This window comes from Calliphora vicina, chromosome 1 (assembly GCF_958450345.1).
Source record: "Calliphora vicina chromosome 1, idCalVici1.1, whole genome shotgun sequence".
In the NCBI taxonomy this organism is placed as follows: domain Eukaryota; kingdom Metazoa; phylum Arthropoda; class Insecta; order Diptera; family Calliphoridae; genus Calliphora; species Calliphora vicina.
The window spans coordinates 17,074,973-17,101,296 of NC_088780.1; the positions used below are offsets into that span (position 1 = coordinate 17,074,973).

A 26,324-nucleotide genomic window follows, 5' to 3' on the forward strand; every position below is an offset into this window, starting at 1 on the left:
AATTTGGTCGGCGCAGGTCTCTGATTGTGACCCTTTTTGTTAACATTTCCTGAGTATTCTACTTCCATGATAATTTGTTATCAAGGAAGGTCCTTAAATACATGACATTTACAACCATTAGTTAGACATTTAATTAAATGGTTTCAATACAAATTAGAAATATGGAGAAATATTCTAATTCCACATTTTAGAAATGAGCAATATTACTGAATTATCTAGACCCATGGTAGGCGTTCATATTGTTGAGGTTACGATGATTTTCGTCAAACAACCCGAATGTGATCAAAAGAGCGTAATAGAGCGTAAAAATACACACAATTCATTCAGTTTCTTGATGTTGTTGTGGATCTTTTATTCTTTATCCAAAAGAGCACCCAAATTAAATGACTCTTTTTGCCTACCAATGATCTAGACTATTATAGATAATTCAAAATAAATTATGAGTTGTGATAGTCTTGCATTAAGTAAGCAATATGCAATATACATTAAAGGAAACTAATGGTGTGAAAATTACAATTGGGTCGTTGTTTCTACATCGTTAACTCTCAACTATTGTATTCTGTCAGTTAAATTTCGCATAATTTAACTAATTTGCCCCCTTAACATTTCTTTAGCTCTCTCAAGATAGTTGTCTTTAATATATTACAACTAGTTTTAGTTATATTTTATGTATATTATGGATGTATGTAAATTTTATTATCTTTGTTTTATTTACTTTAATTAAATGCTAAGTTATTAAAATGAAAAGAAAACAAGAGAAAACTTGCATAAACAAAATTTTACTTAAACATCTACATAATTAATGTATTTGACAAAAAAAAAAAAAGAAACTTAACACAAGCAGAAATAAATGCGTCATTTAAAATGTATGTTATGTTATGTATATTGTTTACAGTAGTTTGTATGTATTTTATTATTGTTATTATAATTAAATTGGAAGTTGTTTTATAAGAATTGTTACAATTTAAATCGTAAGTTAATATATTGTGCATTAAGGTACAATTTTTGTGTGTGTGGTAATAAATTTACATTAAATGCTTATAACGCAGCTTCTTTAGATATGTTTAAACAAAAATTAAATTAAAAAAAGAAAAAAGAATTCATTGCATTAAACTTAAATTATTATTTAGCTACACGATCAGTGTAGGCAGCCCACAAACGATCACGATACAAGGCAGCTGCCTTTTCCATGCACTTGGCCTCCAAAATGCCACGGCCCACCACAGCCACATCGGCACCCTTCTCCTTAATCACATGTTCGGGGGTGTTGTATTGCTGACCCAATTGATCGGCAGACTCATCGATCTTGCAACCGGGTGTCAATTGCACTAAACCGGGGAAGGCAAAACAGCTGGAAGACTGACACACCATACCGGCTACAAAATCAACATCGGCACCCTCAGTAGCGATTTTGTTAGAGGCCTCCTTGTATTTATCATCAATCAAATTGCCAGTGGCTGACATTTCACCCAAAAGGAAAACACCACGAGGTTTGGAGGTGTCTCCTTTAAGGGCTGCCTTCAAACCTTGCAATATACTTCTGCCCGACAAGGTATGAGCTGTTACCAAATCAGCCCAGCTAGAAATCTTATATAGACCCTTGCCATATTGCAAAGACACTGTATTGCCGATATCGGCAAATTTACGATCCTCCATCAACAGGAAATTGTGTCTCTTGGCCAAGGCCTGTAAATCACTGACAAATTGATCATTGAAATCTTCCAAAATATCAACGTGGGTCTTCAAAACACAGATGTAGGGACCACATTTGTCGGCAGCATCCAAAACATCTTGACACTTAGTGAGATCGGCAGCCAAACAGAGATTGGTTTTTTTGCTAACCATCAAATTGAACAATTGTTTGGCCAGCTCACATTTGGCCAAACTAGCACGACTTTCGAAAGAGATTTTTGTGCGTACAAAGTCATTAACTAAAAGGAAAAAAGAAAAATAAAAAAAATAAATATAATAAGAGAGAGAGAGTAAGAGAATGAGTAAAGTGCGTATGTATAGCTGGTATAGAAACTAAAGATAAGTAAGACGTAATAAATAGCTGGGCTGGTCTATAGTAACAATACTAATGTTTTGTTTGTTTTCTACTATATAAATAGCTTGATATTTTAGGCATGTGTGGAAGGCCTAATCAATTCAATTAGTAAAAGGAAAGAACAACAAAAATAAACTTGTTTTTTTTTTGTTTGTTTAATATGTATTTCAATAGTTTTTCATAAATGTTTAAACATGTTTGTTTGCTAAAATATATAGCGAATTCTTTTAAGTAATTAAATTATTATTTTTTTGATTACAATTCATAGATTTGTTTTGTATTAAATTAAAAAGCTTTTATGTACCTATGTGTATTTTTTATATCACTCACACGTTTTATTATAATAAATGAATCAAATAAATTAGAATTTTCTCTAACATTCTCACTTTTATGAATTTGATTAAATAAATTGAAGATTTTAAACCATTTCCAGTATTATTTGTGAAATAAATTTTATGAATTTGTTAAAATTTTCAACAAAACTTTTTATAATTAAAATTTTTAGAAAAAGAACAAAGAAATTAATTAAATTAAGTTGACAATTTTCATAGAATTTTAGTTTTGCGAATTTTTAATAAAAAAAATGCCAAAAGCTTTTACTATGAAAAAGCTTCTTCATAAAAAACCTTTTTGACAATTTTTTAAAAAAACTTGTTTAAAATGATCAGCCCAATTTTGAATAAAAATTCACCGGCAGTTTTTTCCCTTTTCCCATTTTTCCTATTCAAATTCAATGGGAAAAAACTACCCCGGGAATTTTTTATTCGTAATTGGGCTGGATGTGTTTGAAAATTTATTTCTAAATTTTTTTTTTAAAAGAACTTTCCATGATAATAATAAAAAATAAAAGATTTTTATTACCAAAAAAGTCTTCATTTCTGAATTTTTATTAAAAAAAAAGCTTTTTTGAGTAAAACCTATCTTTTGTTGAACAAATTTGTTAAAAATTAGTTGGTGAAAATTAAATTAATTGGAAAAGCTTATTTTGAAATTTTTAGTAAAAATTTGGTAAAAGCTTTTTTTAAGAAAAAAATTTTGAAAATTTATTTGTTAAAAATTTTGTAAAAACCGCTTTCCAAGATTATAATAATAGAAAAATAAATGTTTTCTATTAACAAAATAGACTTGTTTTATGAATTTTAGTAAAAAACTGCTTTTGTGAAGAAACCATTTTTTTGTTATGGTAAAAGCTTTTTCATGGAAAAGCTTTTTTAATAAAACTATGAGTTTTGGAAATCGGTTTTCTCAATTTTTAGTCTAAAATTTGCTTAAAACTTTTTCGATAAAAAAAAGCTTTTTCGTAATAAAAGCTTTATTATACAAATTACAAAAAAATACTGTTTTGTAAATGTTTAGTAATAGAAACCGGAAAAAACTTGTAATCAAACGAAAACTTTTAGGGAATAAATAAATTTTTTGAAGGAAAGCTTTGTTTTGATAAATATTTAAAAACTTTTTAATAGAAAAAGACAGTATCCATACTTTTAATACCAAAAAACTTAGGTTTGTAAATTAAAAACAAAAAAAAATAGGGAAAGCTTTCCACAAAAAAAAGCTTTAAAAAAAAATTTTTTTTTCAAATATTTTTTTTGTTAAAAAATTCGTTTTGTGAACTTTTTGTTAAAAAAATAGGACTTTTGAAAAAAAAAAAAAAAAATGGAAAAAACTTTTTCAGCAAAAACTGTTTTTTAAACTCATTTGAAACAAAAAAAGCTTTTGCCAAAAATATGTTTTTTATAATGAAAGATTATTTTTTTTTGTTAAAAAATTCGTGAAAAATTAGTAAAAACTTTTTCACCAAAAACAGTTTATCCATGACAAACACAAAAAAAGGAGTTTTAATGGCAAAACTGGTTGTTTAACAAGACAAAAAAGCTTTGTGAATAAAACAGCTTTAATGAAAACAAGTAAGAGAGCTACAGTGCTTGACAAAACAGTGGAAACTTTTCCAAATATTTCATTAGTGGCCTAAAATCTGAAATATTTTTTTAAAAAATTTTAACATTTTTGTAGTATTTTATTTGTATACATACTTTTATTAACTTAATTTAACAAAAAACAAAGGACATAATTAATTAAATTCTAAAAATGAGAAAACAGAATTAAAAGATTTCTTTATTACGGCATTGACAAAACAATGGAAACTTTGGTATTATTTTAACAAATATTTATGGTCTAAACTTTGCAATAACTCAATATTTTGTTGGGTATCCCTTATTTTTTATAACTGCTACACATCGACGATACATTGAACCAATTAAAGAGTCAATGGGGTCTCCTTTGAAATATTTTGCCATTCCCTTATAACCGGCTCCGATAAATCTTCCTTCCTGGTGTAATTTTGGGTCCTTATTTTACGATCTACAATTTCCCATAGATTTTCTATGGAATTAAGATCTGGCAATTGTGCAGGCCACTTCAAAACACGTACCTCGTTGAATGGTAACCACTCGGTTACAACCCTAGAGGTGTGTTTCGGGTCGTTGTCGTGTTGGAATCTCCAAACTAGGGGCATATTTTCCTCAGCGTATGGATACATAACATCGTTTAATATGGTTCTGTATCCTATACCTGTCATGGTTGGTATCTTTTATAATATGAATTGGGCCCATACCTTGCCCTGAAAAACATCCCCATACCATAATATTGCCACCGCCAAACTTTACAGTCTTATTTTTGTACTTTGGATCTAATCTTTTTCCGTTTGGTCGTCTTACAAATGTTCTCCCATCACTGCCTCTTAAATTGTATTTGGATTTGTCGGAAAAGAGGACAGTATTCCATTTCTGTATCGACCAGTTTAAATGATCCCTGGCAAATTGTAGGCGAGCAGAACGGTTCTTTTTAGAAATGAGTGGTTTTTTCACACGACGATAGCAACCAAGACTAGCCTCATTTGCCCTGCGACTAACTGTTCGGGTACTTATTTCTAATTTTAGGTTATTATACTCTCGAGGAGTTATTTTTGGGAATTTCTTGAGCTCTCTCGCTATTAAATTATCTTGTCTAGGAGTAGTCTTACGAGGTCTTCCACCTAAAAGTTGAGTTTTTACAGAACGTCTCACGAAATTTCTTTATAATTTTTGAAACTGTTGATTTATTTATCGAATATTTGTCACAGATACTTTTTTGTTTTAAACCAGCTTTAAAATCGTTAATTATTTTTTAAGTCTTCACAAATCTTAACTTTACACTGCTTTTACATGATGATTTTTACAACGTTGCTTTTGCAACGTCTCTTTTTGTTTGTTGGCGAGCGGTGTAGAGAAGCTTGGGGGGTAAACAAATAGACTCGATTTTTCGTGTCTTTTTTCTGATTTCTCTTTATACTAAGTTCTTTTCTTCCTGTTCCGTTTTATTCTTTTCCTTATATTGAAGTTTAATAAAGAAGATAACCCGATTAAACAATAAAAATCAACCCCGGCTGCAAAAAAAAGACATGAAACCAAAATTCATCGTATAAACGCAACATGATTTTGGAAGCAACTTCAAAAGGGAATTAAGAAAAAACGACGTTGTAAAAATCATGGTGTAAACCTAGCCTTAGACATTTTCGTTAACTTTGAAAAAAGCAATTATGCGAAAAACTTAGAAAAAGAAATTGTGAAAAATTACCAGAATTTAAAAATAAAATAACTGTAAACAGGATGCTTTTTACATCGTTCTTTTAAATATTATTTTCGTTTTACACTTCTTTCTTGCAGATGTTTAAAAGTTTCCATTGTTTTGTCAGTAGCGCAGAAATAGTGAATATTTTTAATTTTGTTCCCTTTTTTTCAGAATATAATTAATTATGTTGTTTGTTTTTCAGTTAATTTATATAAATAAAACTATACAAGTAAAATACTAAAAAAAAAATTATTTTAAAACAAGAAAGAGTGCTATATTCGGCTGTGCCGAATCTTAAATACCCTTCACCAAATTATACCTCAAAAAATTTTAAATATTATTAGGTAAACAAAATTTAATTTTTTAAAAAATTTTTTCAATTGTTATTTTAAATTTTTAAAATTTTTTTTTTTAAATTTAAATTTTTTTTGTCTTTTAAATTTTTTTTTTTTGAAAAAAAAATTCGGGTTAAATTTTTTTTTTCCGATTTTGACCCATTGTAGGTCCAACTTACTATGGTCTTATATACGTTGCAAATGTCTTTGAAATATCTATCATTAGATATCCATATTGTCTATATTAATGCCTTAGTAATCCAGATATAGGTCAAAAATAGGTCAAAAATCGAGGTTGTCTTGGTTTTTTCCTCATATCTCAGCCATTTGTGGACCGATTTTGCTGATTTTAAATAGCAAAATTCTCGAAAGCATGTCTGACAGAATTATTGAAGATTTGGATCCCGAAGATATCTGGGGTCTTCAGAAAATTGATTTTAACAGACAGACAGACGGTCAGACAGACAGACAGACGGACATGGCTTAATCGACTCCGCTATCTATAAGGATCCAGAATATATATACATACTTTATAGGGTCGGAAATGAAAAATGTAGAAATTACAAACGGAATGAATGAAGGGTATAAAAATATTTTAAATTTTGGGCTACATATGGAATATTTAGAAAAGTTTCCATTGTTTTGTCAACCACTTTATATAAGATTGGAGCAATAACTTTATTCTCAAATCTTATATTCAGCTATGTTTTAAACAACAATTTCTAATAAATTATTAAAAACAGAAATCATTTATCGAAAATGAAAAATATTTGGTTGCAAACTTAGAAAACTGAATTTTTCAAAGGATATTTTTTATAAATTAAAATATTTTCTTTTGATTTGAGAACACTTTTTTCATATCTACTTTAATTTGAATTATCTAGAATAGAGCTAAATTCTTTCAATTTAGGTTTTTCAGTAATATTAACAGCTCAGATAGTTTTAATTTTCCTATCATTTACATCATATTGAATTGAATTCTTGAAGTATGTCAAATATTTCTTAAATATTCTTTAGAAAATAAAATTCACACCATTTCTTTTAGAGGTCAATAAATGATAACATATTTTTTTTAACACAATTTTCTCTAATAGGGCCACACACTACTTTCTACATGCTTTGAGAAATGTGTTTTAGTAATTTTGTTGATTTTAAATGTTTATTGTTTTTTATCTTCAAACACACTTTACAAAACTATGGTGTTTATCAAGATTAAAATTTATTCTATAAAACATATTTTTCATAATAAATCACTATCATTTAGGTGACCGCAATGTTCATGATATTCGTGTTTTGAAACTGATAAATATTTCTTTAAAGAAAAATCTTGTAAAACTTCTAGATTTCATCAAATATAAAAGGTCTTTTTATAGGGTTTTTAATATAAATTTTGTATGGAAATTTTGTTTTATAAAGCCTTTGATAAATTTAAAAATTGATTAAGAATATGGGTTAAAAACTTTTAAACAGATTTAAAAGAACTTTAGAGTCTGTAATTTAGCTTTCAGCCCAATTATGAATAAAAATTCCGCGTGAGATTTTTCCCTTTTCTCATTTTTCCTATTCAAATTCAATGGGAAAAAACTCCCGGGGAATAAACTCCCGCGGAATTTTTTATTCATGATTGAGCTTCATCGTAATAAAAGGAAGCAAAAAAAATGTATCTTGAAGATTTTCACTCACCAATTCCAGTTGAGTTATTCATAAATTTGCCATCACCATCGATTTGCACCGAGGCAACATACTTGGCCACTGAATCCACAGTGGTGCGATCAATTTTGCCAGCTTCCAACAGAGTATTGAGCAGGAAAGACAATGAAAACAGAGAATGCATGCGTACACCCTTATCGGCAATATTCTTAGAGCCACCCTGTTCACGATCGACCACAACAACGGCATCGTTTACCACAATACCCTCACTAGCCAAATCTTTGACGGTATCCAAAACACTGGAACCGGAAGTGACGATATCCTCAATAATAAGACACGTGTCACCGGCACTGTAGATGCCCTCAATCAATTTCTTGGTGCCATAGGCTTTGGCCTCTTTACGTCTCACCAACATGGGTATGTTTTGTTGTGCGGACACCAAAGTGGCCAAAGGCAAAGCGGTATAGGGTACGCCGCAGACATGTTTGGCGCTTAAATTGTGTTCCTTGATGTAGTCCATGATTAAATTGGATACGGTTTGCTGGAAACAAATAAAGAATTTGGAGAGTTAATTAAATTCCTTTAATACAAGTTATAATGTTGAGCATACTAACCATCACTTCTGGATAACTGACAATGACACGCAAATCAAAATATACCGGCGAGTTGATGCCCACTTTCATTTTGAAATCACCGAATTTAAAGGCATTGATTTCGAAAAATTTCAGCGCCAGCGCTTTTCTTTGTTCAGTAGCTTTATCCAACATGTTGACGAGAAATTTATTTAATTAATACAAAATTTATTTAGACGTGTGTAAGGCGGCTGCAATTGGAAGCTTGCAAGTGTTTTATTAATTTGGATTTATTGCGTTTTTTTATAACACGATAAATATTTATCCGCTTTTTTATTGTAGGTGTGTGTGGTTGTTATTTAATTAATATTATAATTTTCTTTGTGCCAAATCCAGCAGTCAGCACCACGCGTGTTTACTACTGCTATATTTTTTTTTTTAATTATAAAACTTTTCCGTCTTTTTCTTCCCTAAATTTAATAATTTTAGCCGCCAACCGTGTGTTCTGTTCACTAGTCAAGAGAAGAATGTTGAAAAATTTGTCAAGTGTTTAATTAATTTTTCTCTTTACTGTTGACAGAGCTGCAACAAATGGTAGTTTTTATGTAAACAAATGGCACTGTTTGTTAGTTTTGTTGATGTGGCATCTCCTTTAATATTAACACGTGTTTTTTTGTTGTTCTCTGCCTCTCATTCATTTATTGTTCATGTGAAGTGTGCAGCGTTGGCAAATGTTAAAGACTAGGGGGCCCCAAAACTGATTTAGTAAGAATTATTGTTAGATAATAAAGAAATTCATATTAAATTAAGCAGTATGCAGCTAGATAGGATAATTTTATATTATTTATATAACTTTCATCTTTCACAGCTACAGTTGTTTGTGTTTTTTTTAAACCGCATAATTAAAAATTTAGCTTCCCATTCATGAAATTTCCGAAGGGTGTACTAAATAAATATGAATGGAAGACAGCTTAATTCTTGTCATTTTATCATTTGTCAGCCAATTTACTTTATAACCTCAAATTTACCCACGCTTTATTTTATTTTTACATTTTACATACAATTTTATTGGGTGTGTATGACTTAAAAATGTGGAATTTTGCAAATTTTTAGCTTTTATTTTGAAACATTTGTACAATATAAATTTATTCAAAGTATTGGCCATTGTTAGCTATGACCTTTTCCCATCTTTCCGGCAACATATGGATTTCAAACCAATAAAACTGCTAATCTTTTGAGGCCAAAAACGAATCAAGCCAATTTCGGATACTCTGCTCTGGTTTTTCGGCCAATGCTCGCTTCAAAGGAATCAGTTGCGTTCGGTACAGGTTCCCTGTGATGGTCTGGTCAGCTTTCAGTAGCTCATAATAGATAGGGCCATTTTGGTTCCTCCAAATACAGAGCATTACCTTAGCGACATGGATATTTGGCTTTGGTGTCGATTCGGCTTTTTGCCTGACGATCTCTCAAGCTTCGGATTATCGTAATGGATTCATTTTTAATGATTTTCATTTATAGCACTCAAACATCATTTCGGACATGCCAAATCGACTTTAATTCGTATGGTACCCAATTTCCCAGCTTTTGGATGAATCCTGCGGCTCGCAAACGTTTTGAAATTGCTGCTTAAGTAGTTCCCAATAATTTTCCAAGCTCTTGTTGAGTTTGACAACAATATTCATGGAGTAATGCCACCAATTCTTGGTCTTCTTTTTGAGTGGCCTGGGCGATATTTGTTTTCCGTGTCAAAATCACCACTTCTGAACCGAACAAACCATCTCTCGCACGTTGAAACTGATAGAACAGATTCTCCATAAGCTTTGTTGAGCAATCGGTGTGCTTCTGAGGCACTTTTTTCAAATTATAGAAGTAAAACAAAACTTCCCGCATATGACGATTAGTTGGTTCAAAATTCGTCAAAATAGTCCGACTTTAATCTTTTTTTTCCGAACCTAATCTATTACTCAGCCCAATTTCCAACAAACCAAAACTTTTAAATTTTAATCGATGGATAGACTTTAGGATTTTCAATATCTCAAAAATTTTTGAAGCTGTGTGTAGATAGGTATATACCGAAATACTGAAAATAAAAATGTTTGTTTACCTAAATTGAGTTTATTGAAATCTACAGAACTTAAAATAAAAAATATTTATAAATATTACTAAAATTTACAAAAATTATAACCGAAATAATCCAAAGAACCCTTTGCGCTAAATCGTCGTTACTGAAATAATGAAAATTAGCGTTTTCGTTACCTATTTACCTTCTAGAATCGGTAGCCAAACTTGAATTTTATTCCACTACTTTTAAATTTCACAACGTTAACCCTATTTCTATTTATTCCCTTAATTATTTTCGTTTCATTACGATCAATTAAACACATTTCTCTTAATTTTCTATTTTATTTCATTGTTTCATTTCCTCTACCTTCAATACAATTTATCTAATCAGAATTTACTTTACACTCAATTACTTACACTCATTTTAATATCCTTTTTTTCATTTCTCTTTCCCTTTCTATGATCAATGCTACTTGCTCTTTGTTTTGAATTTTCTCCATTTAATTTCAATTCTAACCCCACTTTTTTCTTTTGTAGATTTTACTTTCAATTTTAACACTAGGTTACTAAGTTGTTGCTACATACATTTTTTACAGACTTTACACAACTTACTTTTCAACAATTTATAACACTTCACTAATATCGAGTAAACAAATACAAAATGTACATAAGTATAAATTGGTATGTAACAAATATGACACCTTCTTAACTTATTGTAAATTTACACATCATAATCGAGTATTTTATTTAATAAATAGATTTATTATGCCGGCTGGCTATCTTTATATTTAGTAACAACGAATAGAAAACATAAAAGAAAGTAGGAAAATTCATCCTATTCCTATAACGGTTGGTTGGTTGGTTGCTAACAACAACATTACCACAATATAAAGAGTGGAAGAAGAAGTAGTAACACTCTCACTCACTCTTTTTTAGTGCTCAATTTTATTATTACACTCATTCCTCCATTTTGTGGGGGAAAAAACAGCAAAGCAAAACTACACTCATGCTTCTAAGGCAAAACAAAAAGTAAAAAACAAACAAAGCAAAAGCAAAAGGGAGAATGCAAAGAAAAAGCTCCAACAATTATAGACATACTATGTACAAAATGAAATTACAACAACAACAATAATAATAATATCGTTAAAAACAACAAATACATACCAACACATACAACAATAAAAATATGCCATAAAAAAGACCCCCAACAACAACTTCTAAATTTATACATAAATAAGGACTCGTATGAGTTTTGTATATAGAAGTTGGTAGGTACATATATAAATACACTAGTTTTTTTTTTATTTATATACATAACTACTTATATTCATACCTAAATACAATGTATGTATGTAAGTATATACATAGCTATTTATGTATATAAATTCATAAATATATATATAAGTATGTTTGTATGTATATATATTAGTTCATGCACTATTTTTTTTTCTATTAAAAATATAATAAACAGGCTTTTTAAATTAAAAACCTAACAACAACTTTAATAAATAAATTCTTAAAAAGGGGGATGCTTAAAACAAAGCATTACAATAAAAACAACATACATATGTATGTACATACATATTTACATGTAAATACATACATATGTATGTATTTATGTACATTACATGTTTATCTATGTGTGTCCTTATCATTCCCTTTTATTCATTGCATTTGTATCGTAATAAAAAAATTGCATTTACATGTTGGGGAGAGTCGCCGGGTGTAAAAGTTCCATTCCCTCTCTTTACATTTAACTTTAAAATCAATGTTGTCAATATGTCAGATTCAAACATGTAAAATGAACCTCCAAAATATGTACCGTTGCAATGTACAACTCGTATCCACACTAAAAAAAAAGTGTAAATAAATCTGTAACTTCTAAATGGATAGCCAGATTTTAATAAAATTTTCCATGGCTATAGAGAAGGTATTGATAAGTTTAAAATTTCAATTTGAGCTTAAAAAAGCAAAGGGGTGACAAGCAACAATGCCCCAAAGTGGGACACCTAAAGTATGTCAAAAATTAAAAATAATGCCAAATTTTTGTTCTCGATTGGCTTTGAAAGATTTTTATATATGGGGCATTTCATGTCAAGTGAACCAACTTTTGAAATCGATGTCTTCCGATCGTGATGAACAACATCGGTCGAGTTATGGGGTTTTTGATGGGGCATGTGATTTTTCTCATCCATGTAACTTATTACCTTTTGTTCTTAGCAAAATGTGTCCCAAATAGTTTAGATAGCTATTTCTCCAATCTTTCGAAAAAAATATTTAAAAAAAATAAAATTTTTTTTATATTTTTTTTTCCGAAATCAAAATTTTTTTTACTTTTTTTAAAAATGTTCCTTTTTTTTCTCCGAAAATAAAGCTTAGATATTTTCTTTTAAGATCTATTTGGTCGCTTATTGGGATATCTATCAAAATAAATATTTTGTAACTCAAAACAAGCAATTTTTAACTTTTTTTGCAAAATCAAAAACTTTGTTGACTTTTTTTTTCCAAAATGGACCCTTTTTTTAATTTTTTTTCTAAAAAAAAGCTTAAATATTTTTCTGAAATTGACGTGATCTCAATCTACACTGATGGTTCAAAGACAGAAAGAGGCACGGGCTCGGGAATCTTCTCAGATGAACTGGACCTTTTGATGTCTATTCGATTACCCGATACCTGCACGGTTTTCCAGGCAGAGATTTATGCCATCGATACAGCCGCGAGAAGAATCCGGGAACTGAATCTCGAAAATTCGACTATACATATCTACTTGGACCGCCTTGCATTAATCAAGGCTCTTAACTCCAACGTGATCAGGTCGAAATGTCTTCTCAATTGTATCAAATCACTGGCACAACTGACACAACATCACGTCGAGTTGATATGGGTTCCAGGACACGAGGGCATCCGGGGAAATGAAGTATCTGATGAGTGCGCAACCAACGGGTCGTCCCTGGACGTATCTCTAGTGCAAAGGGATATTCACACTCCCCTGGTGACAGTATCGAGATTGATAGATGAATGGGCTTTGAGCGAGACGGAACTCAGGTGGTCAAATATCATCACTTGTAGAATAACCAGAATGCTTTGGCCCAATCTGACATAGGATAGAACTAATAATCTTTTGTATCTTAGCAGGAATTCGATCAGGCTTCTTACGGGTATAATAACTGAGCACTGTATGATTGGACATATGTCGGAACGTATGGGTTACCCACGTTATAGCTACTGTAGAAGTTGTTTAGACGAAGAAGAGGAGGAATCGGTACAGCACCTTCTATGTGAATGCCCAGCCTTACAAGAGCATAGACTACTACATCTTGGTAGAGCTCTTTTTCATGATCTGGACTGTCTCAGAGATGTGTCACTAGTAAATATGATCAGGTTTATTAGAAGTACCGGTTGGTTCCCACGGGGACCACAGGAATCACATAGTCAACGAAATTAGGGAGGGAAACTATTCTCACTTTATGTACGAATTTTCAGCATAAGGGAATAGTATTTCTAAGGGTATCACAATGGACCACAAGGCCTCCGAGTGAACTCGCTAAATTGCGAGCAACCCACGTAACCTAACCTATTTGGTCTCGTAGTAGGATGAGAGTCTATATCTATAAAAATAAATGTTTTGTAACTCAAAACATGAAATTTTTGAGTTTTTTTTTGCAAAATCTAACTTTTTTTTTCCAAAATGGGCCCTTTTTTTCTATTTTTATTTAGTTTGAATGCACATAACCTTTGACTCAGTCTAGGTTTTTAAACAATTCTTCCTAAGAAATATTAATAAATTTGTTAATTCAAAAAAAAAAAAACATTTCAAGAAAATCGGGATTTGAATTCGTTATTAGCAAAAAAGCAGACTAACCCCCATTTTCTCAATATCTGGTTATCGTTTTTCGTAACGATAAACCTCCAATTAACATTTTTTTGTATAAGAATTGTCAGTTTATCGTCACGATAAAAAATAATCAGAAATTGAGAAAATGGGCGTAAGGTTGGTAAAAACTAAAATTTTCAAATGCGAATAACTCGTAAACTATAAGAGATAATTTATAGCAATGTTTTTTTGTAGATCTCTTCAAATCTTTCAAATGCGATCGAGAATCATTTTTAATTTTTCATATACCCGAGATACCCCACTATGGGGTCTTGAGGCTCCCACCTAGTATTTAAAGTCCAAATTCCTATATTATTGGGTGCATGACTTAAAACTGCGGGATTTTGGCCATTTTTTAACTTTTATTTTGAAACATTTGTATAATATAAATTTATTCAAAGTATTGGTTATTGTTAGCTATGGCCTATGGATGGATTCCGCGTCAAAAGAACTGCTCATCTTTTGAGGCCAAAAACGAATAAAGACAATTTCGGATTCTCTGTTCCAAAGTGAAGCATATCACAGAGAAAGCATTCTGCATCGATCGAAACAAATAGTGGATGGACCGAGCACGGTCTGGACTATAAAGCGGGTGAGGTACTTCTTTCTAAATAGTTTTTAACAGGTATTGCAACATATGACCGAGCATTGTCATAATGGAATATTATATTTTCATGTCTGGGCATTTTTGGCCAATGCTCGCATTTACTTTAAACATCGTTCAAACATCATTTTGGACATGCAAAATCGTTTTTCTAGGTCTCTCGGCTACAATTCGTATGTTACCCTGTAGTAGGATCTCAAGCTCCTAAATATCTTACAGAAGAAATGATTGATACATTGGTGTTGGGGGACTTTTGTCCCGAATCAACTGGGGTATCAATCCCAACGGATGAGGAAGATGCTTTGCTGGATTTAACGCCTAACATGCAATCCTCTACATCCGCCAATACCGTTGCCACGGTGCAACGGATTACAAATTTTTTAACACTAAATTAAACCAAAAACCAGAAAATTTGTTTCGAATAAATTTACTTAGTCCCGGTCCACACTGTGAAACATTAGCTGCAAAACATTTTTAAATTCTCTTTTTCTCTCTGCATTCGTGTCCACACGGTGAATATGAAAGAATAAATGTGGATGACATACTCAACAAAAACTTCATGTACATGAAACAGAGTACACTTTTCCATTCCTCTTTCCCTTTTCATCAACAAACTCAAATGTTTTGCAGTAAATGTTTCACAGTATGGATGGGGACTTATAATTGTACCAGGATTTTAAAAGAAGTATAAAATAACTATACATATTAGGTTGCACAATGTTGGTCCAGCCTTTATAAGAGTTTCTAATTTAATAGTGGCATTTTATCGGTATTGCCACAATCGTAGTTTTAATCAGTATATCACTACGCTCTTACTATTTCCATCAGACTCCCCGAGGACAAATATCTGATGACAAGTTGAAACTTATACAAGCAGCAGTCCTGGACAAAATTTGTTGAGTTGAAAAAGGGCTCAATAAAACCGCAATTTGCAGGCTGCTCTTTTAAACCTGGCACATTCCCATCCTGAAACCTTGGAAGAAAGTTGTGATAACGGTTGAATCAGAAGATGAGGTACCAAAGACGGAAATATTTGTAGGATATTTTTCTATTGAAAGTCAGAATGACCTTTCAATTACAACTTCAAAGCATCATAGATATATTGTTCGAAACAATCTTTAAAATTGTTGGCTGGTAAATGGCTGAGTTATGGTAGTATCAAATTCAGGATACTTTTATCCTTTTTCACTAAAATAAGAAAAAAATTACTGCCTCGCGATCAACTTAGAGCGTGAAGAACAAAAATTGTTGAAACTTAAACGACCGTTTGATTTTTTGAAGTTTTAACTTGTAAAGTTCAGTTACAAAAATCAATACATCAACATAACATAATCAATACTAATACAATATATGTTTGTCAATAATTCCCAAACAGTATATATATGTGAATTCCAATATAAGCCATCTAAGAAAAACATGAACAAGAGAGGCTAGAATCGAAGTCGCGATCTACTTATACTTTGCGCCCGGGTAACAAAGCATAATTAGACGAGGAATAAATTCTTACTTCGTACTAATACCGTAGTTAAAATCCGTAGTTAGCCGACCGAGAGCCGAAGCATTTATCTCGTCGGATTGTATTCATTAGCTAGTCATAGTCAATAAGTTGTCGTTAGCCGACGAGCGCTGAAGAATTTATCTCCTAGACGGTATTTAGAAATCTCGTCGAATTCTCTATTAGAAGCCTTCCCCCATTAACAAACATATTCCAAAGATCCAAGACAGCTCTGTGGTAAAGATTTCAAAGGAAGCAGACCTTCGAAGAACCTGGACAGACTAAGCATACCCCTGCTGGAAACAAAAACTGCATCACAAACTTTGTACTAATTGCTCCAGTATTATAAAAGTTTGTATTGTCATCCTTCTTCATGTATTGTAAAAACTTTTCCTAAGTGATGGGGTCTATTCTGTCCTCTATGTATTAATAGAAGACTTATTTTAAAAGTTCTGTATATATGTAGTTATTAACACTTCTTTGCGCATTTTTTTAGTTTCAAAAAAGCACTAAATAGCCATTACTATCAGCATAAGTGATGGCGCCAATGCCTGAACAAATTGTAGCCAAATAACAACAAATTTCTCTCCAAAAAAAAAAGAAACCAACTTTAATTTTAGTAAGGGAGGATCTACAAAATTGTTTATAGTATAAAATTAGTACAAAAAATAGTACTTTTCCTTTAATTTAAGTACCTTAATTTTAACATTTAGAGTTTGAGTAATGTTAAACAAGGAGTAGGAGGTAGTAGAGTGTAAGAGAATGAGAGAGATGTGAGAATTAAGAGAGTATGAGTAAAACCAGCCTAGTGGGTATGTATGTATGTGAGTTGGCGAATAGATGAGCAAGAAGTTTCCGGTTTTTATTTTCTTTTAAGGGTGGTGGGTGGTTAATGGTCTGGTGGTTGTAGCGTGTTGTATTTGTAGCTGGCATCATCATCATTATTATAACAATTGTATGAGGCAAGTAGCAAAAGCAAGTGTTTTATATGAAAGTTATTAGTTTGGTGTCGGCGCTCGGCTTAGTTAGTCGCTATTTTGCACGCTATTTTCGGTTTGTGTTAAAAAAAATAGTAGTTTAAAGTTGAATTGTTTTCCATTTTAAAAGAGTTTTTTTTTGTTAATGACCGTGTATTTTTAAACATACAACTCTTTATGAAAAATAAAGCTGGGAATTTCTTAATACTTTTAATAGTATTTTTTAGAAATTTATTTAAATAAAGTTCAAAATAACTAATAACATTTAAGTTTATGAAATTGTTTTAATATAAAAAGAGGTATAAAAATAAACTAACTAAACCCTCCCTGTAATTGAACTCATACTCTTACTTAAGTTTCCTCAAACAAAAATAAACTCTTAATATTTCCACTCACTCAATACATGTTTTACATACTCGTACTCTTTTATTTTTTGTAATTATACTCACAGTGAAATGTGTTTTATGGTAAAAAAGCACGTCAACTCTCACTTATTGTGTGTTTTTGTATGGGTGTAGTTGTTGTTGTTGTGAAATGAAAATTACTTTTAATAAGGATGTTTGTTTGTTAACTGTAAAACGAAAAAGTGAGAACAAAGAAGGAAATATAAACAAAAACAACAGCAACACCAATAATAATATCAAAAAAAAGTAAACAACTACCATAACCATAACGGTAAAAAGAGTACATGGTAGCTTAAAAAAGTAGTAAGTAGTAGTAAGTGTATTGTTTATTTATACTGCATACGAAACTGTGCAAACGAGTAGTTAAGCTCGGACACCACTACAAGATGGTGGCAAATACCGTTTGTTTTTAGTGAGAGAGTGTAAGTTTAAAAAAAGAGAGTTTATATTGTAAAAGAAAGTGATTAAATCACCGCTAGTAACATTTTAACAAACAATTTTTACTATAAAACAAATAAAATAAAGCGAACAATTTGTTTTGTGGTGGACTCGTCATCAATGTACATCATTTTTACCCCACAAATCCTTCTTTAACACCATCATCATCATCATCAACCAGGAGCCAGCAGCCATAATAACCATCATCATATAGACGACGGTGTCATCGTTGTCTGCCTGGTTTGTTGTTGTTGTTATTATTATTATTTGTTTGAGCTGTTTTGCTAACTAGGAGTGCGTGTGTTTAAACAAGGATACTACTACGAGGACGACAACCACGACGACGACTACGTCGACTACGATTACTACAACTACTACTATACGGAAAACGAAAGTTATTCTCTATTTACTTACACATACAAACAATCTACAAATCTAAATACAACTACAACTACAAAAGTCTTCTATTTTTCAGTATAACGAACAAATTATTTTTAAACCAAAATCATATGTGAGTGTTTGTGTGTGAGTTAATTAAAAGATCAATAAATTTGAATTCTAATAAAAGAAATTTTAAAAAAATACCCCCTAAAAAAATAAAAATAAAGAAAAACCTAGACTGTGTATAAGTTTATATAAAACGTGTTATGATGAATTTCTCTGCCTTTGGAGGACCTTTTTCGGGCATTCATCAGTTTGCTGCCAAATTTGGCCATGATACCCAATCGCCGGGTGCCTTTAGCACGCCGGGCATTAATGGCAATGTGCCGACAGCGGCCGATAATCATGTGCAGCGCTACCAGACGAATGGTAATCATTTTCAGCAGAATACACCAAATGGTAAGTGAGAATGGTAGACTTAGAAAAATCTTTAATTTTAAAATAGGAATACGATTAAGGACTTCATGTTAACCTTAAAATTTAACTGGCTGCTAATATTTTGTTTAACAAAACCCTGATTTTTGTCATATATTGGGGCAAATATTAGCTGAATACAATCATCAGGTTGTCTATATTCCTAAATATGACCCACAATGCAGCAAGTCTTAAACAATTTTAATAAATATGTATTGTTACGCTGCTTCAAATTAGACTGGATGTTTGATAATATCGCTTTCACCTTATATATACTGCATTTCCTTCCAGAAGTTTCCAGCATAATCTAGCGACACCTTCCGGTATAATTTTATTTCTCAACATTGTATCCTTTGAGCTCTATGCACATTGTCCAACGTTTCTTACATTTTTTTATCCCTTCCTTTGTTTGTGAGATGATTTGATCATTGGGGTCAAATCCCTTTCCGCCGAGCCATTTATTCAGGTTTGGAAATAAGAAATAGTCACTCGGAGCTAAATCTGGAGAGAGAAGACTAATTTTTTTGTCTCAGGTGTGTTGTGGTGGATTCACGTTTGCCGACGGTTACTCTGCGAAGTTGTCATACGATTGCGTTTGTGGTCTATTGTGGAAAGCCTTCCCATACCCAAGTGATCATTCAAAATTGAAACCACTGAGCCATGTGAGATGCCAATGGCTTCCACAATCTCTCACAATTTCAATCTCCGATCGGCCAACATCATATCTGGAATTTTTAACTGGGTGTCCAGAACGTTAGTCATCTTTTCTATAGAAAAAAGTTGCTCTGTTTCAGACAACTTTTCTATAGAAAAAAGTTGCTCTGTTTCAGACAACTTTTCTATAGAAAAAAGTTGCTCTGTTTGAGACAACTTTTCTATAGGAAAAGTTGCTCTGTTTCAGACAACTTTTCTATAGGAAAAGTTGCTGTGTTTCAGACAACTTTTCTATAGGAAAAGTTGCTCTGTTTCAGACAACTTTTCTATAGGAAAAGTTGCTCTGTTTCAGAGTTGCTCTGTTTCAGACAACTTTTCTATACGAAAAGTTGCTCTGTTTCAGACAACTTTTCTATAGGAAAAGTTGCTCTGTTACAGACAACTTTTCTATACGAAAAGTTGCTCTGTTACAGACAACTTTTCTATACGAAAAGTTGCTCTGTTACAGACAACTTTTCTATACGAAAAGTTGCTCTGTTACAGACAACTTTTCTATACGAAAAGTTGCTCTGTTACAGACAACTTTTCTATACGAAAAGTTGCTCTGTTACAGACAACTTTTCTATACGAAAAGTTGCTCTGTTACAGACAACTTTTCTATACGAAAAGTTGCTCTGTTACAGACAACTTTTCTATACGAAAAGTTGCTCTGTTACAGACAACTTTTCTATACGAAAAGTTGCTCTGTTTCAGACAACTTTTCTATACGAAAAGTTGCTCTGTTTCAGACAACTTTTCTATAGGAAAAGTTGCTCTGTTACAGACAACTTTTCTATACGAAAAGTTGCTCTGTTTCAGACAACTTTTCTATAGGAAAAGTTGCTCTGTTTCAGACAACTTTTCTATAGGAAAAGTTGCTCTGTTTCAGACAACTTTTCTATAGGAAAAGTTGCTCTGTTTCAGACAACTTTTCTATAGGAAAAGTTGCTCTGTTTCAGAGTTGCTCTGTTTCAGACAACTTTTCTATACGAAAAGTTGCTCTGTTTCAGACAACTTTTCTATAGGAAAAGTTGCTCTGTTACAGACAACTTTTCTATACGAAAAGTTGCTCTGTTACAGACAACTTTTCTATACGAAAAGTTGCTCTGTTACAGACAACTTTTCTATACGAAAAGTTGCTCTGTTACAGACAACTTTTCTATACGAAAAGTTGCTCTGTTACAGACAACTTTTCTATACGAAAAGTTGCTCTGTTACAGACAACTTTTCTATACGAAAAGTTGCTCTGTTACAGACAACTTTTCTATACGAAAAGTTGCTCTGTTACAGACAACTTTTCTATACGAAAAGTTGCTCTGTTACAGACAACTTTTCTATACGAAAAGTTGCTCTGTTTCAGACAACTTTTCTATACGAAAAGTTGCTCTGTTACAGACAACTTTTCTATACGAAAAGTTGCTCTGTTACAGACAACTTTTCTATACGAAAAGTTGCTCTGTTTCAGACAACTTTTCTATACGAAAAGTTGCTCAGTTTCAGACAACTTTTCTATAGGAAAAGTTGCTCTGTTACAGACAACTTTTCTATACGAAAAGTTGCTCTGTTACAGACAACTTTTCTATACGAAAAGTTGCTCTGTTACAGACAACTTTTCTATACGAAAAGTTGCTCTGTCACAGACAACTTTTCTATACGAAAAGTTGCTCTGTTACAGACAACTTTTCTATACGAAAAGTTGCTCTGTTTCAGACAACTTTTCTATACGAAAAGTTGCTCTGTTTCAGACAACTTTTCTATACGAAAAGTTGCTCTGTTACAGACAACTTTTCTATACGAAAAGTTGCTCTGTTACAGACAACTTTTCTATACGAAAAGTTGCTCTGTTACAGACAACTTTTCTATACGAAAAGTTGCTCTGTTACAGACAACTTTTCTATACGAAAAGTTGCTCTGTTACAGACAACTTTTCTATACGAAAAGTTGTTCTGTTACAGACAACTTTTCTATACGAAAAGTTGCTCTGTTACAGACAACTTTTCTATACGAAAAGTTGTTCTGTTACAGACAACTTTTCTATACGAAAAGTTGCTCTGTTACAGACAACTTTTCGAAAAAGTTTCTCTGCAGACAACTTTTCTATAGAAAAAGTTTCTCTGTTGCAGACAACTTTTCTATAGAAAAAGTTTCTCTGTTGCAGACAACTTTTCTATAGAAAAAGTTTCTCTGTTGCAGACAACTTTTCTATAGAAAAAGTTGCTCTGTTGCAGACAACTTTTCTATAGAAAAAGTTGTTCTGTTGCAGACAACTTTTCTATAGAAAAAGTTGCTCTGTGTCAGACAAGTTTTCTACAGAAAAAGTTGCTCTGTGTCAGACAAGTTTTCTATAGAAAAAGTTGCTCTGTGTCAGACAAGTTTTCTATAGAAAAAGTTGCTCTGTGTCAGACAAGTTTTCTATAGAAAAAGTTGCTCTGTGTCAGACAAGTTTTCTATAGAAAAAGTTGCTCTGTGTCAGACAAGTTTTCTATAGAAAAAGTTGCTCTGTGTCAGACAAGTTTTCTATAGAAAAAGTTGCTCTGTGTCAGACAAGTTTTCTATAGAAAAAGTTGCTCTGTGTCAGACAAGTTTTCTATAGAAAAAGTTGCTCTGTGTCAGACAACTTTTCTCTAGAAAAAGTTGCTCTGTGTCAGACAAGTTTTCTATAGAAAAAGTTGCTCTGTGTCAGACAACTTTTCTCTAGAAAAAGTTGCTCTGTGTCAGACAACTTTTCTCTAGAAAAAGTTGCTCTGTTACAGACAACTTTTCTCTAGAAAATGTTGCTCTGTTACAGACAACTTTTCTCTAGAAAATGTTGCTCTGTTACAGACAACTTTTCTCTAGAAAATGTTGCTCTTTACAGACAACTTTTCTCTAGAAAATGTTGCTCTGTTACAGACAACTTTTCTCTAGAAAAAGTTGCTCTGTCACATACAACTTTTCTCTAGAAAAAGTTGCTCTGTTACATACAACTTTTCTGTGGAAAAAGTTGCTCTGTTTCAGACAACTTTTCTGTGGAAAAAGTTGCTCTGTTTCAGACAACTTTTCTGTGGAAAAAGTTGCTCTGTTTCAGACAACTTTTCTGTGGAAAAAGTTTCTCTGACAACTTTTCTATAGAAAAAGTTGCTCTGTTGCAGACAACTTTTCTATAGAAAAAGTTGCCCTGTTCCAGACAACTTTTCCCTAGAAAAAGTTGCTCTGTTACAGACAACTTTTCCCTAGAAAAAGTTGCTCTGTTACAGACAACTTTTCCCTAGAAAAAGTTTCTCTGTTACAGACAACTTTTCCCTAGAAAAAGTTGCTCTGTTGCAGACAACATTTCTCTAGAAAAAGTTGCTCTGTTGCAGACAACTTTTCTCTAGAAAAAGTTGCTCTGTTGCAGACAACTTTTCTCTAGGAAATGTTGCTCTGTTGCAGACAACTTTTCTCTAGAAAAAGTTGCTCTGTTGCAGACAACTTTTCTCTAGAAAAAGTTGCTCTGTTGCAGACAACTTTTCTCTAGAAAAAGTTGCTCTGTTGCAGACAACTTTTCTCTAGAAAAAGTTGCTCTGTTGCAGACAACTTTTCTCTAGAAAAAGTTGCTCTGTTGCAGACAACTTTTCTCTAGAAAAAGTTGCTATGTTACAGACAACATTTCTCTAGAAAAGGTTGCAACTTTTCTGTAGACAAAAATGTAACTTTTCTATAGAAAAGGTTGCTGCTCTGAGATAACTTTTCTATAGAAAAAGTTGCTCTGTTTCATCAAGTTTTTTCCTTAAATTTTAGTCATTCTATTAATTTTTTTTTCTTTCATCGTTTTTATGCTGAAATTCAGTTCTTCCTTGTTAATAAATCCCTAAAAATTGCGCTTTTTTTCCAAGTATTTCTCGCTCTGCTTCATTTCATAGAACTTTTCAGGTTCTATGAACTTTCGCTTTGTAAACAAAAACACACACAAGATCCCTGATATATTTATAAATATAAATGTACTTCAAACGGTGAATTTTCTATTTTCTTACCTAAAGACATTTGTTTTTGTTGTTATTGTTGCTGTTGAGTATTTGCAGTTGTTTTTAAGCCTTCATACAAATGGCGGCATACTTGCATGCCTGATCAAAGCAAATCATGTTCTCGTATTGCACAGTTTTGAGAAATTAAAAAACTTGACGAACTTTTCCAAGGAGTAGAAATTTTATACTAAAACGTAGATAAGTTTAGAAAAAGAAAACTTTTAAGTGAGTGTGTTTGTATATAAATGCAAGCATTTAATTATATGTAGATATGTATGTATTTATGTTCTCTTATTGCTTTTGAAAAGAAATCATTGAATGAACAAGTTGAAAAAAACAAAAGCATAAAAAAGTAAAGTTGTCGTCTAAATTGTTGTCGACTTTAAAATTATAATTTTATTGATTTTTTTTGTTGTGTTCAGTATCTATATGTGTTTGAATTTCTATATGTATGCATACGAGTGTGTGTATATATGTTTTGTAAGTGAGTTTGGCTTTGACTCATTACCTTCACTACCCCCATTCGACTCACTACCACTATATTTTAACACACAACAAATGTTGTATTAAAAATATCCCCCCGTTAAAGTTTTGTATGCCGCCACCATACCCAATACATTTACACATACACTTACAGTTACACTTCATATAAGTGAACATACGAGGGTTGCTTGGAAGTTTCGTAAATTTTTCAAAATAAATTGAAAAAATTATGTCTTATTTAAAGGATAATCAAGTAGCACACCCTATTTTTTTAATTTAAGGCCGAAATTTGTTTATAAAATGTTCAATAATTTATATTTTCTAGTAGCACACCCAAAATTTTGAGTAGCACAAGAATTCAAAAATGATTATGTTTTGGATAAATTAATGGAATGTTTTATAATTTTCCACCAGATTTTTTAAATTTGCAGGTAGCACACCCAAAAAATAAAATTTTTTTTATATTTTAGTGAAAAATTTTGAAAAATAAAGCCATATATCACAAATATATAATTTAATATCGTTGGAAATCCAAATAAAACTGTCAATATTAAAGATTTTCTAAGTAGCACACCCAAAAATATTAAAATTGTCAGTATTATTTAATTTTTATAAGTAGCACACCCTAAAAATTTTATTAATTATAGATGTTTAATACAATTTGAGGTAAATTTCTGAAATAATTTAAAATATGTAAGTAGCACACCCTTTAAATTTTCTAATATTTGCAGACATTTTAAACAGAATTGCTAGATCATATTTGTTTATCCTATATCTTAGATTTTACAAAATAAATTCACTGAAATTATGTGAATTTCCAAGTAGCACATCTAAAAACAGTTTCCATAGTGTTTGATTTTTCAAGTAGCAACCCGAGAAAATTGAATGTTTATAGAAGTTTTATAAAAAAATTAAATTCTTGAATATTTAATTCTAAGTAGCACACCTAAAAACTTCAACAGTTTCCATAGTGTTGGATTTTTCAGGTAGCACACCCAAAAAAATTTATTATTTATAGAGATTTTACAAAAATTCATGTAAATTTTTAACATAATTTTAAATATATAGATAGCACACCCTAAAAATTTTCTAATATTTACAGAAAATTTAAACAAAATTGTTCCATAATTTAGTTAGATACTAAATCAAGGATTTAGATTTATTTATTTATATTTTTACCTCCTTGGATCGCATCCATTGCTATATTTATACATATGTAATTAGTAATTAGCCGACCGAGAGCCGAAGCCTTTATCTTGTCGGATTGTATTAAATAGCTAGCGTTTATCTCGTCGAATCCTCTAATTTGTTCCAAAACCTATTTTTTACACCTAATGAGTTATTAACCCTCCGATGTGTGAGTCATCCGTTGCCCTTATACGAAGTACAAGGTCCACTGGGTCCACAAGGTCTATTTGTATGAAAACGCCATTTTATTTTGTTGTGTAGATTGTCCCTCGCCCAACATATTTTGTGTGCAGATGTAGCATCTAGGGATGTCAATCTCTAAATCCCGGGATATGTGAAAAAATATCGAATCCCGGAATTTGTTAAACCCAGTCCTGTTTGGCAACCCCAGTAGCTTTGATTCAAAAAGATTCAAATGCTTTCAAGGAAAGCCACAATAAAATAATCCAAAAAGTAACTAAAATTCAAAAAACACTTTTGTGATGTGTTCAAACAATGAAACAAGCCAACAGAAAATGCATTTGTTAATAATTTCTTGAAATTTCTGTACAAGGTGCCAGAACCTTCCCACAATTTTAAATCTCAATAGAAACTAAACTATTGGTCGGATCGCCTTGAATTTTTTTTAAACGATTCTAGATAAAACTTTCTTGGAATACAGGCATACTTCGCATGGACTATCAAGGAGTAATTGAGGAGCCGCCGAACTCCTCAACATGAAATAAAACATGAAATAAAGCTTATATGGACCCACTCACTTGGGTCCATATAAGCTTTATTTCATGTTTCTAGGTTCATTGGTGAAGAAATTACAAAAAGTACCATTAGATTAAAGAAAAAGTATCATGAAGTATCCCCTTGAATTTGCACTCACTCATGTTTCTAAGTCCATTGTTATAGAAATTCAAAAAAGTACCATTAGAATATATAAAAAGTACCAGAAAGTCCACACTTGTGGTTTCCCAATCACTCGGGCCCATGTAAGCTTTATTTCATGTTTCTAGGTTCATTGGTGAAGAAATTACAAAAAGTACCATTCGAATAAAGAAAAAGTAC

The 26,324-nt window shown here is 31.7% G+C and overlaps 2 protein-coding genes across 5 annotated transcripts in view; one reads left to right on the plus strand and one right to left on the minus strand.

Annotated features, from left to right (window-relative positions):
• Positions 1 to 871: 871 nt before the first annotated feature.
• Positions 872 to 8,718, minus strand: r-l (rudimentary-like). Its single transcript, XM_065499190.1, has 3 exons — positions 8,256 to 8,718; positions 7,675 to 8,182; positions 872 to 1,931 (listed from the first exon to the last, which is right to left on the minus strand). Exons 1-3 carry the CDS (start codon positions 8,406 to 8,408, stop codon positions 1,123 to 1,125), a joined length of 1,470 nt encoding a protein of 489 aa, XP_065355262.1. The 5' UTR covers positions 8,409 to 8,718; the 3' UTR covers positions 872 to 1,122.
• A 9,971-nt stretch (positions 8,719 to 18,689) lies between these two features.
• The window catches only part of l(3)neo38 (lethal (3) neo38), a 53,190-nt gene continuing 45,555 nt past the window's right edge, over positions 18,690 to 26,324 (plus strand). For all 4 annotated transcript variants that reach the window (XM_065516503.1, XM_065516504.1, XM_065516505.1 and 1 more), the window contains exon 1: positions 18,690 to 18,906. In XM_065516503.1, the coding sequence (XP_065372575.1) occupies positions 18,714 to 18,906 (193 nt within the window). In that variant the 5' untranslated portion in view covers positions 18,690 to 18,713. The remainder of the gene's footprint in view (positions 18,907 to 26,324) is intronic.